The 13963-nt window shown below is 45.0% G+C and overlaps 2 protein-coding genes across 2 annotated transcripts; both read right to left on the reverse strand.

Annotated features, from left to right (window-relative positions):
- Positions 1–3534: 3534 nt before the first annotated feature.
- Positions 3535–5255, reverse strand: F5147DRAFT_659522 (uncharacterized protein; the record flags this gene model as incomplete). Its single annotated transcript, XM_041434601.1, has 4 exons — positions 3535–3648; positions 4185–4312; positions 4544–5141; positions 5205–5255. The coding sequence occupies 4 exons, from the start codon at positions 5253–5255 to the stop codon at positions 3535–3537; spliced, it is 891 nt and encodes a 296-aa protein (XP_041284660.1).
- Positions 5256–11632: 6377 nt separating this feature from the next.
- On the reverse strand, positions 11633–13738 carry F5147DRAFT_730481 (cytochrome P450). Its single transcript, XM_041439386.1, has 12 exons — positions 13604–13738; positions 13448–13555; positions 13269–13397; positions 13054–13216; positions 12918–13001; positions 12772–12868; positions 12594–12720; positions 12426–12539; positions 12179–12374; positions 11910–12153; positions 11809–11860; positions 11633–11770 (listed from the first exon to the last, which is right to left on the reverse strand). Exons 1-12 carry the CDS (start codon positions 13682–13684, stop codon positions 11696–11698), a joined length of 1470 nt encoding a protein of 489 aa, XP_041284661.1. The 5' UTR covers positions 13685–13738; the 3' UTR covers positions 11633–11695.
- Between the last annotated feature and the right edge of the window lie 225 nt (positions 13739–13963).

The raw sequence follows: 13963 nt of genomic DNA on the forward strand, positions 1-13963 counted from the left end.
TGGCTTCCTGGCCTCTGGCTGCATCCTAATAAAATTTTAAATTGTGCATCTTGAATAATTTTGAAAATACATTTATGAGCAGCATTTCAAAAAAACTAAAAGTACAATCTATTATCTATCACACCACATAAAAGTACATAGTACATAAGATCAGTCAGTTCCATGTTCTTTGAGCAAGATTTTGACAAAAGTAAAAATACAATCTACTACACAACATAAAATTACAAAATATGTAACAGTATCATCGAATGTATTTATTTTCCTGTTTTTCCCTGCCTTCCATCTCCCGTCTCCCGTCTCCTGGTTCTCCTGCCCTCCCATTCTCCAGTTTTTGAGTCTCTAAGTGGTCTTTTTCTCCTTTTTCATAATCTTCTGCCATTCATCTCCCAGTCTCTTTTATCTTATATTTGTTTTCCCCCTGTCTGTAATTGTATTATATGTTGTTCCATTATTTGCTGTATGTATACAAAAAATACTACCATAACAATCACAGTAAGGAAAACACTCAAATCTAATCACATATCTGCCTTGCCCTGCTCAAACACATCATTTTTCATTATTTAATGTCATGTACATATACAGTTACCAACGTCATGCTAAGTTCCCATCAGGTGACGCTGTTTGAGTCGGCGCTCGAAAACACGTGACAAAACCACGCGAGATTTCCAAAAAGAGGTTAAGCGAGCTAAGCGCTCCCATGTGGCCTTTAGCAAAATACAGGAAAGCCATGCGAGCGCCCATGCATTTCCGAAAACCATCGTACTTTACTTCTTAGATATAATGATTCTGAAAGCCACTATCTCCATGTGCATAACCTGTAGAGAAGCTAATCAAAGTAGGGTTTGGGGTTGCAAGCTAGTGCAGGCACTCTGGGTGTCATGACTGACCTGACTGACTTTGGTATACAAAGACTACATATGGTGATCTCAACTATGTATAATAATATACTCAGATTTACACTATATGGCGATTCCATGCAAATATAAGAAGTTTATATTTGCACAAGATGAGGGTACATAAATCCACACAAATATAACATGTACATATTTACACAAGATAAGATTACAAGTGCTCTACACAAATATGACATGTGCATATTTGCGCAAAATGAGATTGCAAGAGTTCCACGCAAATATGACATGTGCATATTTGCGCAAATATGATATGTGCATATTTGTGCAAGATGAGATTGCAAGAGTTCCACACAAATATGCACATGTCATATTTGCGCAAAATGAGATTGCAAAAGTTCCACGCAAATATGACATGTGGATATTTGCGCAAATATGAGGTTGCAAGTGTTCCACACAAATATGACATTTGGATATTTGCGCAAATATGCACATGTCATATTTGTGCAAGATGAGATTGCAAGTGTTCCACACAAATATGACATGTGGATATTTGCGCAAATATGATATGTGGATATTTGCGCAAATATGATATGTGCATATTTGCGCAAATATGCAGATGTCATATTTGTGTGGAACACTTGCAACCTCATTTTGCACAAATATGACATGTGGATATTTGCGCAAATATGCACATATCATATTTGCGCAAATATCCAAATGTCATATTTGTGTGGAACACTTGCAACCTCATTTTGCACAAATATGACATGTGGATATTTGCGCAAATATGCACATATCATATTTGCGCAAATATCCAAATGTCATATTTGTGCAAAATGAGGTTGCAAGTGTTCCACACAAATATGACATCTGCATATTTGCGCAAATATCCACATATCATATTTGCGCAAATATCCAAATGTCATATTTGTGCAAAATGAGATTGCAAGTGTTCCACACAAATATGACATCTGCATATTTGCGCAAATATCCACATGTCATATTTGCGCAAAATGAGGGCCTTTGATATACCATAACGCAAGCTTAACCTAAAGGTAGTTACAAAATTATGGTTAGAATGTGATAGGGACGGAGTGGTAGCGGTATCGGTGCTTTCGCGCGATCTCGTAGGTCGGGAATGGTCCCATGCCGCATCCTGGATGGTCACAGACGTCGTTGTCGGACATTTATATCAGTAAGCAAAGTGTATGCGATGATAAATTGAGAGATGTTGTACTGTATCGTTGGATGACGGATGAATGGTGCTGGAAAGGTTTTATATGATTTCAAACATATGGGCCTGCGCCTGCAAGGATGGAAAAAAAATACCTGAAGGCGTGGCATGGTGAAAAAAACACGATGGACTAATGACAGCATTTACGGAAATATCAAGAACGAAAGAGGAGACGGCGATCTCGACGCACGACGATCGGAGCAAGGATTCTGTTCGAGCACTCATGATATGTGAGGTTAGGCCATAATACGCGGAAAATAAAGGCTGATGGTCACCGGAAATGAGTCCTCTCATTCGAGGTTCATCCACATGAAGAGACGTGCTTGTCTGTATCCAGTTAATACGATTGAAGCGCCACCTAAAAAAAAACTCTTTAATGTCGGAAGGAATGGAGAGTACAAAAATAAGACACAATGTTCGGTAACATTTGCATCATAGTCGCGTGTCCAATCATGTTCTGGATGGAAGGGAGTCGAATGGCAGCCGTGAACATCGGATGAAAATAAATATTGTTCGTGGATATATGCATTGCGCCCAATGGTGGAGTAAAGCTATTTTTGGACAGTTGAATATTTTGCATGGGCTGAGCGCACATTTACTTTCCATTAGTTGCGAATATCTCAGCAGAATGCCTCTGCAAGCAATCACATCTCGCGACTCATTGCATCGATCGCCAGAAAGTCCATACTTGGACAAGTCCTTGGTTCAAACAAAGATTGCCAAATTATATGCATGAGCCGTCGACCCTGCTGAAAATGCTCGAATAGCACATGCTAGTGACTCATCAAGGGCTTCATGGATCAGGAGGTGACCTAGAACGTGCAGGCATCACAGATGTTCTATGCATGCGGACATGTTCTCCCATGAACTGAGATTCTGTGGCGCACAGGTGATAAAAAATGTGTTTAACCTTACATATGTATTTTCGTCGCTCATGCAGGAAGCCAGCATGGTTCACAAGCATGTCGACATGTGATGGAACGTCCCCAACACATGCTAGCTGACACCTGCAGTCATATATGGTCTTTAAAATCAAGGATGGTCCAAAATAAAACGATTGAATAAGAATATGTCGAGGAACTTGATCACACCAGTGCCCAGCTGTTCTTGACATGTGTTGTATGATACCTGGAGCTGACTGAATCGTCAGTGATAGATGCACCAGAATGAAATGATCTCTTTTCATGAATCATATATGATCCATGACTTCAAACCGATTCGCATCAGGACAGTGATGGACAAAAACAGTACAAAAGGCTCTATGATCTAAATATGCAGGTTAAAGTCGATGGTGATGTAAGAAGCATTCACGGCCTCGATCATCTTCTTCAAAGTGCCGATAGCAAGAAGAAGGCAAGTTGTGAAACGATCCTGCTGTCACCCGAGCCATTAAAGCTGCGGGTTTTAATACTAAGATTCATAAATATACAAGTGGAAAGAGTGCCCTCACAGAACGAGCTCGCAAAACAGCTGCTGGGAATTTACATAATCGTCCATCACAAGCAACTCGGACAGGGCGATGCCTGAAAGTCTAAATAAGTAAGGGTGACGGGTTGACGCCTGATTATAAATAGGTGAGAGTGATGGGGTGATGCCTTAAAGTCTAAATCAGCAAGGGTGACGGGATGACGCATCCAGAAGCAACTCGGACAGGGTGACGGGGTGACGCCTATGGATCTAAATGAGGGTGATGGGGTGACGCCTGGCGCCTATGGGTCTAAATAAGGGAGGGTGACGGGGTGACGCCTGGCGCCTATGGGTCTAAATAAGGGAGGGTGATGGGGTGACGCATGGCGCCTATGGATCTAAATAAGGGAGGGTGACGGGGTGACGCCTGGATAAGGGAGGGTGACGCCTATGGATCTAAATAAGGGAGGGTGATGCCCAAGATACTGGATAAGCGAGGGTGACGGGGTGACGCTTGTAGCACCAAGGACAGTGCCAAGAGGACATATTGGCGGATGGGAAAAGAAGCGAGGGTGACGGACAGCCACTTACGACACCTCATGGGAAAAAGAAGGGGTGACGCTGACAGCGCCAAGGGCAAAAAATGGCGGATGGGAAAAAAAAAGGTGGGGTGACGGACAGCCACTTACGTGATGGACTTCCATTTGCGGCTGGGGTGACGGGGTGACGTTTACAGGGGTGCGCCCGTCAGACCAAATAGATAGGTATGGTCCGCGCTCAGAACGGTGGCATGCGCGGACGTCATCACGGTACTTGTCTTATATTCGACACTTGATGTCGTATCTGATCTACATCCATTTCCCAGAATATGATCGATCGTATATCAAGGATACAACCAACTGCCCATGACCCGCGCATGGAACAGTTCCATGCGCGGACATACGTCACGGTCAGTGCATTGCGTTGACAACATATGTCCCGCTGACGTTCGATACACGTTCGCTTACGCACACCGTTGGAACTCGTGGAACATCAGATCAGTGCTCACCTTGATCGTACACGATCACCCCCCACTGGCCAATGTTGTGGAGGATATCAAGTATGTCGCATTGTTGTGCCCGGTACTCGTTGTGCTGCTGAACGTTTTCTGGCGTTAGTTTCGACATGCCCATGATCTTGTTTCGCTTCTTGTCGAACATTTCGACTTCGTCGCGCAAGGACTGCGTGTATCGCTTGAGTGCCGAAAGACGATGCTGGCCCGACGCGACAACGATATGATTCTTGTCCTTCATCTTCAGTTCGCTAACCTTCTCCGGTTCGTCGAAATTCTTCAACAGTGAGTCCTTGTTCTCTACGCGTTTCATATCCACGATGATTGGGATTGCTGCCGTGTCTTTCATCAGTGTGATACCCAACGTCTTGAAGGATGTAACTAATTTGTTCGTTTCCTCGTCTTTTTCAGGTCGATCGTTGTACACCCCGAATTTCAGGGTGTCTGCGATATCCAGCAAATTCACCCATGCAACGCCAGCTTTGCATTTCGCAACCTGTGCGTCCAATTTCTGCGTCTCTTTCCCGATGTCTTTCTTCTGACCAGTAGGTTCTATCGGCCTTTGATCCAGGTGCAGGTGCGATCCACCTTCGTCCTGATGCGCGTTAGTATCTCCTTCGTGAGTCTGTCTTTTCACTTTTCAACGTCAGATACTCACTCCTCCTGACGCTGCTTTCTTTCCTCCACCTTTCGTTTTCCTGGGAGGCATTGAGATCGAAAAAATGGTCACAATGTAGGGGCAACACGAAGGTAAGTAACTAACAGTTAAAAAATTTCGCTATCCGACTCCCAGAATTTCTATTTACCCTGTACCCTCCGCCCTCCGCCCTGTGCCTCTGCCTCATGTTCTCTTGAGGTCCGCGAGCATCACGTGGTATGGTCACGTGATGTTCAAATTAGTATACACGTAGTCGATAGAGTATTGACAATATTATATCTTTATGTATATATGCTAAGTATGTACTATAGAGTAATAACCTCCGCAGATGGAACAGTGCCAAGCGCGGAAGTTTACGATACTTAGTTTATACAACCTATATACAATACAATATATAATGACGATGACATTTATATTTTGGTACATTATATACCATCAAGTTATGGCTTCCGCAGATGGAACAGTGCCGAGTGCGGAAGTTTACTATCAGTAGTCTATACAATGTATATAAAATAGATATAAAGATATAGATGACAATTACAATTACATCTTTATATCTATTTTATATACATTGTATAGACTACTGATAGTAAACTTCCGCACTCGGCACTGTTCCATCTGCGGAAGCCATAACTTGATGGTATATAATGTACTAAAATATAAATGTCATTGTCATTATATATTGTATTGTATATAGGTTGTATAAACTAAGTATCGTAAACTTCCGCACTTGGCACTGTTCCATCTGCGGAGGTTATTACTCTATAGTATATAGGTTGTATAAACTAAGTATCGTAAACTTCCGCACTTGGCACTGTTCCATCTGCGGAGGTTTACAATACGTATATGATTGCATCTCATTGTACGTGCATTGGTGTGATTCATTTGATTTACTTAAGTCAGTACGCCATTGAAACTGTTGCGAACGCGGATGTCAAAGTATATAATCATATATATATAATATTGTTCATATGTTTACCCCATAGGAGGGATACAGTAGGTTACTTACATGTCTATCAATGATATATTGGGTGGTTATAGTGGTCAGTTTGTGTGATATATGAAATGGTTATCTTTACACTTGATATATGATATATATGCTGCATTTCTTAATGATACATTGCCTAAATCAATTTGACAGGCTTGCCTTTTTTGTTTTTCAGGGCCAGGGGGCTAACATAACCATATATTTAACCGAACCCATTTACAAATATCCTATATAATTTTACCCATTTTTGTGAGCTATAGTATTGTCATTTTGAATGATTTATTTGGACAATCACCCTCAAATTCAGTTTCAGGGAGCTTAGGGTCAACAAAACCATAGATTTAACCAAACCCATTTACAAATATCCTTTATAATCACTTGGAATTCGAACCAATTCATTGGAACTATGACCAGACTTAAATAAAACAGTAAAACATGATTTCGCTGAAAATCAAAGGAAAACCAGGGATTTACTGGAAATTACCTCGATTTCGGGGGGAGGCTTTCCCTGATGGTCCCATACAGCGTGTTCTATTATAGGTAATCATAATGTCAAAGTCGTTGTTCTCAACCTCTGAGCGTGTTCTATTATAGATCTTAACAGTAGTACCAATGAAAACAGATCCCTAATCAACAACAACAAACATACATCTACAGTATCTCTATCATCCTGACGTCTATCGGGTCTCGAACAGAAGCCACATCTTTGACCTGTGCAATGATATCACGATCCGACACGACCCTCTTGTACTCTCCGCCGCGCTGCCGCGCTAACAAAAATGCACCAAAAGGCTGCCCAAGGCGGACAAGCAACCGCAAAACTCGCGATTCTAGATCATCCACCTTCTGTTGTACAAGAGAATAGCTAGGTGAGTTGTCTGACGGAGAAGGGGGCGGCGTGTAATAATCCTCTTCGCTCTCGGTATCGTCTTGCAGATCTGCAAAGTCTGGTAGCTCGAGGACAGACCGATCCCAGGGACGGACAAGCACGAAGGTTTGCTGATTGGGCCTTGTCCGCGAGAACTGAACGATCGGTTGTTTGGTAGTGATCAGCAGGTCATGAAGCCCATCTACCTTGACTTCATATCGAGTCTCCTGGAATGTACCGTAGCTCAGACTGACTTCTGTGACACGGAATGCCATGCAAGGCAGATGCAGTCTGCAGTTCGCAAAACGAGCAGCGCTCATGTTATCAAGCCGGTCGTAAAGTCTCAAAGCCAAATCCACAACCATGGGATTTTTTCGCAGCGAAGAGACAGTTGTCTGAATCTGATCCTCGGACAAAGATGGAAGGGTACATGGAGGAGTGGCGTAAGAAGTAATATGGGCTGGAAGACAGCTGTTGAACTCAGAAGGCTGTCCGACCCAGTCGAGGACAGTGATGTCGCCCGACCGAGCCACGATCTCCTGCAGGAGCCGCCCGAGCGCGTTCTGCTTCTTCTCGCCATAGATGAGAGGTAGGTGGACACCGAATATACCAAACAATGAGTATGCGATGTCTTCTTGCAATGTAGTGACGCGAGATGACGCCCATTGAAGTCTCTGTCGGACGTTGCTCATCCCTGGATGAAAAGATATCAGGGCCCGTGCATCTATGCCCATCGCTTCCTCCAACTCCTTCATGATTTCAGGGGACTCTTTGTGGTTGGGAGAGTGATCGTCGAGATATATTGACCAATCCTTCTGATAAAAGATAACAACTTTCGGAGCGACGAATTCTTGAAAGGTCCATCCTCGCTTGTTCCAAACACTTCTTGCCAGTCCACCAGGCTGGGATGAAGGAGGGACATCGCATAGGTAGACGATGGTAAGCGCTGAATGGCGGTACCAAACGAACATGGAGTTAACCGATTCTTGAAGCTCGGTATTGCTCTTCTTGTCGATGCAGCATGTGTCCATCCATGCCCAACGATACCCGGCATCACAAGCGACTTTGCAGAATGACTGCAGTTTCGCGATGCCATCAACTCCCTTCAACTCACGTACATCTTTATCCTGGATGTCGTGCAGCAGCGCCTCCGTCTCTTCCCACCTATGTGATAGCAAGACGCAGCGGAAGTACGTCGCCACTACGTCTTTGATGCGCTCCATTCGGAGATTCAAATCCTTCGTTGGAAATGAGACAAGCTCATTGTACTCTGGACTCGTTTTGAAGGAGTTTAGCTGTGCCGCTCTATCGCACAAAAGACCCGTAGAGGTATTAAGTAGACGTAACGGGGCATATTCAAGTTCAATCCAAATAGCGCTTTGAATGGCGTTGTCTACTTCGGATGGACAGACATACTGCTGACGCAGATCTGCAGAACGAGATAGGTAGGCACTTCGAGATTATGCAGGAGTGTCCCATGGCTTACCTCGTATCTGTGCTTCGGGAGAATCGTCCAATTTGGACAACATGATTTTGAAGACTTCATTGGCTTCGTCGTGACGTTGCGCACCACGCAGCGCGGTATGTGTCAGCTGGTATCCAATGTGAGACGAAGGATTGAGTTCGGTGACCTATGCATTGCCGAAGTCAACACGGACTACGAAAACATAGATGCCATCGCACCTTCTGCGCATCGAGAAGTGCCTCCGTCCATAGCATTTTTTCCAACCTTGCCTTGCTGCGCTTTACAAAGACGGCATAAGGTGCAGAATTCAAGTCGATCGCTGCCGAGTAGAGGTCAATCGCCCTATCATAATCGCCTACAGCGAGGGCAGTATCTCCGTTGGTGAGGCAGAGCACCCTGCACTCTTCCGTGAAAGCTGAGTGAAATGAGGGTAAGGATTGTAGCCTGTGCGACATTACGAACTCCAGACTTGCCATTGAACCAGTCAAGACAGTCGGCTTTGGCATTTTCGTCACTCGAAACCATCATATATTGGTAAGATTTCACGGCATCTTGAAGTTTACCTGCCCGAAGGAGTGCGTGACAATGATTCTGGCGTGCAGTGACCCACAATGATTTGAGATTCCAGCCGAAGAGCTGAATAAAGAACTTGGTTATGAGAATTGTTTCGGATGTGTATTAACGTACCACCACCAGATCCTCGTAAATTTCATGAACGTCCGATTTCGATGATAAAACGCTGGAGTCGAGAGCGGCAGTGAAATGGCCAACGGCTTCGTCGTGACGTGCACCATCTAAGGCTTTGAGTCCAAGTTGAACACGTAGATATGCCTAATGTGCGAGTTGCAAGATTAGTATTGGTGCAGATGACCCACCATGATACTTACTCCCACGATGTGACACGCGCGAGTGTCGGCATTCGGACAACCGTTAGTGAGTTCTTTGAGGAGCAAGTTTGCCTCGTCATGTTGATCTGCATTGAAGAAGGCGATGACCTGAAATACATTATGAAGTGGATAGTACGCGAGGCAACTGTAACATACTTTGATCAAGAGCAGGAAGTGGAGGATTTGTGAATCTTGGTCCGTGTACATTGATGCAACATCAAATGCTGCCCTCGCATCCCGGACATGACTTGTTCCGCAGAGGGCAATACCCTTGGAGATATAGCCTGTCAATGAGGGCTGAATGCTGATGGACTGTGCCACCATAGAATCAGTCTTTCATAAGGGGGCCATGATGCGTCAGTGAATCTCACCTTGATGGCGTCCTGAAGGGCGCGGTCCCAGTCATGTCTTCGCGCCATAACAAATGAACGATGGGCGTAAGAAGTATGGTTGGTCGGATTGGTGTTGATATCTTGGGTGAGTAGTTTTTCGGCGGTAGATAAGTCTCCATTTATGCATGCAATGCGGGCTATCGTAATGGCTAGGATCTGCACGAAACATGCTCGAATTGTAGCATATGAGTCAAGTGTGGAACCATGCCTTTGTATGAATATTGTGAGGCACTGCCCACTCCGAGATCATTTTATCGTAACCTCCGCTGAGGATGTGGTTGCCGTCCACGGAGAAAGTGATGCATTGCGTCCAGGAGTGCTGGAATATGGCGACGGTCTGTCTGTCTGAGGACCGCCAGAGACGGATATGGTTGTCATCAGATACGGAGGCGACGAGCGTGCCAGCAGGATGAATGGCAATGGCATTGATTTGATTGGAGTGGCCTGTCCAGGGATCACCGATCTGCTTCCAGGTTGTTGCATCCCATTCGCGTATGGTAGGATCCTCCGAATTGCCGCCTGTGAGAAGGCGTGTGCCATCAGGCGTCCACGCCAGTGACAAGTTGTCTGATGTGTGACCCTTGAAGGATGCGATGCGTTTTCTCGTGCCTGGATTATAAATTTCGATGTCGTCGTTTGTTGCGATGGCAAGAAGTTCTCCAGATGGTGAATACCGTACCCAGTTGATATCACCACACCAGATTGAATTTTCTTGTTGCCCCCAGGTTTTTGTATTCCACAGCTTTGGCGTCTTGTCAAACAAACCTCCAGTGGTCAGCGTTGTTCCATCAGGAGAAAAATCCAGCGAGTAGATCCAACCGGAGTGGGCTTCGATTTTAGTGAGTGATTCGCCAGTTTCTCCGTGCCAGACGATGACCTCTCCGTCTCTATCACCGCTTGCTATCAATTGCCCATCTCGTGATACTGCCAATCTCCGTACCCCGCTGCTATGCCCCTCCATCCTCTTCAATGCAACACCTGTCTTCAGGTCCCACAGACGAAGCGTCTTGTCGTATGAGCCGGTAACCATCCGTTGTTTATCGGGGAAAACTGCGACTGCTGTTACGCGTTCTTCATGGCCTTTGAACTCTCGCGAGGGCATGGTCATCATCAATGAAATGAGGTTCGACATTTCACTGGAGGTTGATAGCGTTGAGCACAGTTGAGGTGGACTTTGAAGGGATTGCGTCTTTCTCTGAGCTGCAAGAGGTCCGTTTATTGTGCGTTTTATGGTGCTTCGCTGTGTCAACCTGCCTCATTTCAATAGACGCCCAGGCCAAGGAAGCTGTTCGCCTCCACACCTCAATCATCGTAATGCGCCCTATTGTCACACCCTCTGTCTTCGATAGTATGCCCTCCAAGCACCTCCGAAGTGCATGTATGCGTCCCACTCTTGTCTTCAAAGCTTCCAGAATGTATCTCATCGCATCCACTGATCGAGCATCGAGCAGTCGGTGCTTCATCAGTAAATCATGAGCCTATGACTTTCCAAGTCACACGTTGCTTACTGAGTGCTAAGTGGCTGCTGAACCGTATGAGACAAAATGTACGCCGTATGGTTTCTCTTGAATTTGTTCTGATCCAAGAGACTTCGATTCGCATTTTGGACGGGTAAACATAAGAACTCGAGAACGAAAATTCCAGGAGAGCTATAGTGGAACATAAACGGTGCTGTGATATCATACTTGAAACACTATCAATAACAAGATCGGACTCTATTCATGTCAATACTAAGGTGGCGATGGGGTGATACAACTTAATTATACATCATTAGAGATTCAGCCGAGTCTAAGAATGAAGTTCTTTACGCAATTCATTCGATATGCTATTGCTGGAAGTAAAGGGCATTATTTGGGTGTCTAGTATGTACATGAAATCGATACATTCAGGGTCATCGCCGTCTAAACATAACCTCTGCTTTCCGGTTGGGAGAGGAATTCATCAGAAACCATTCATCTGGAGGACGCTCGCCTTCTTTTCCAATTTGATATCATAGTTTAGCACAAGATAAGCCATCATGGCCTTCATCACACTAGAAGCAAAGAAGCGACCGGGGCTGACAAAATCAGTGAGTGAGTACTCAAGATCGGGCAATTTTAGCGTACCAAGCATGATGTCCATACCCAAAAGGAATATAACTTGCACTAGTGGAAGCTAGCAGGCTTTGTGGGTCTTCTCCATTGTCCTCGCGCCACTGTGAAAACCGGAAAGGTTGAAATTCAGATGCGCTGTCGAAGTATTCCTCATCGAGATGCATGGGTAATGAAGCGACAACGACGCAAGTTCCGCTGGGTATCACAGTACCATCCGAAAATACGAATTGCCGCATTGCTTTGCGCATTATAGGGACTACCAGAAATCAGCTTAGTATCACCAAAAATGAAGAACAACCTGCAGAGAGTGGTGCAATTGAACCGTTGGGATTCTTTGAGAAAGCTGTCCATCTTGACGAGTTTCGTCATCGCAGTCTTCGTCCATCCATCTTGATTAATAACAGCCGAAGCTTCCTCTCGAAGGGTTGTGCAATATTGAGGATATGTAGCAAGGTTGAATAGAGCGTGGGTAAAGCTCTGTGAGATAAGGAGTCAGTGATCAATTTGCTCTAGATTATAGCGGCATACCTGAGCTGATGTATGTAATGAAGCGAAATTTAGGACCAAAATACGCAAGCATATACTCCGAAGATTCCTGTGCTCATCGTCGGATACGTCAATTAGCCAGCTAATCATGTCATTCTGTATAGGGAAACATAGTCAAGTGGCAAACAATGTCTTAGGAAGATAACACACCGGTTGAGCGTGCCATTTGTCCCTGAATTGATCTAGAGTCTGCAATCGTTTCCTTACGATAGGTTCAAGAAGCGCCATGCATCTCCTAATGCTACTAGGCGTGTTCGTCAATAATCGACCAATAATCCTACAAGTCAAAGTTGGATCATCGCACCATCAATTCAGCAACACTGCTTACGGATGTGCAAATTTGGGAAAAAAATTCAGGAGAGTTGCGCGCAATAGCACTTGTAAAGCGAATTGATGTTGTAGGGCCTCAAATTCAGGGGATCGGCCTGTAAGCGGGTTGAGTGGGTGAACCCTTGATCTAAGCGAGCCACTCACATAGCGGAAGCCCAACAAAGAGGCGATTGCTTACGCGACACATAGCCTTCATGATCTCCGGGTATATGCGAACCTTAGCCCAACCTACGCAAAAAGCACGTAAAAAAAACCTCACGGAGAAGGTGGCAAAACTTGCCATTTTTGTCTAACGGTATGATGGTACTGAATACGTGATTGATTTCGTCGTAAACATCAGGAAAGAGCGCCTGAAGGTTTCGGGAGAGATGGTTGCGAGTGACTTGTATGTGATAGGGATACTCTTGCACATCGACGCCAAATGTATATTTGACTTGAAGAAGCTGCGAGACAGTGCATCAATGCTATGGGCCAAACTATAAATTTCCAACGCACATCTCGTATAGCGTGATCAAACGAAAGCTCGTCTTCAGGCACCTTCCTCAACTCCTCTATTAGCCGCGGCCCAGTCAGCACCACTACCCATTTGTCAAACAATGGCACTCTGAATATTCCGCCTTTGTGCTTCATCGACGTTCAAAACTTAACTGTTCAAGAATAACATTGTCACCAACCTTCTCATAGCCTTCTTGCACCATGGCTGGAGCATTATTTATGAAGCGGACCACGCCAAGCCATGAAGAGATTGCTCCTGATGGGCCGACTGCAGGAATAACATTCAGCTAGACTCGACGTCAGTCGGCCCACTGCGACTGCATAGAAGTGCTTACTTCAGAACGATTGTAGATGGAGAGGAGTAGAAGGGCTACCGCAACAACCAAGCCATAGATAAAAAGACCAGCACTATCCATGGGACAAGCGTTGGAGGCAAAAAGAGGTAGATAGCGCAGGGGGCAGAAAGAAATTGAGAACGTCCGGGAAAGTTTGGAGTCTGGGATGTGCAGCCGCCCGGCTAGATTCGAGCGGAGTTTAATTCCCTTTGGTAGTATATGACTTCGCTTGCGAACTTATCATTGTTACGCGTGACAACAGCGTCGGCCCCCTGTTTGTCAACGTTCGCCACAACGACCACGCACTTTTGACAACCAAACAAAAATTTGACTTCTGGCGATAACTAAGACAGAAACTAC

Source organism: Suillus discolor, assembly GCF_016758755.1.
Source record: "Suillus discolor strain FC423 chromosome Unknown F5147scaffold_175, whole genome shotgun sequence".
In the NCBI taxonomy this organism is placed as follows: Eukaryota; Fungi; Basidiomycota; class Agaricomycetes; order Boletales; family Suillaceae; genus Suillus; species Suillus discolor.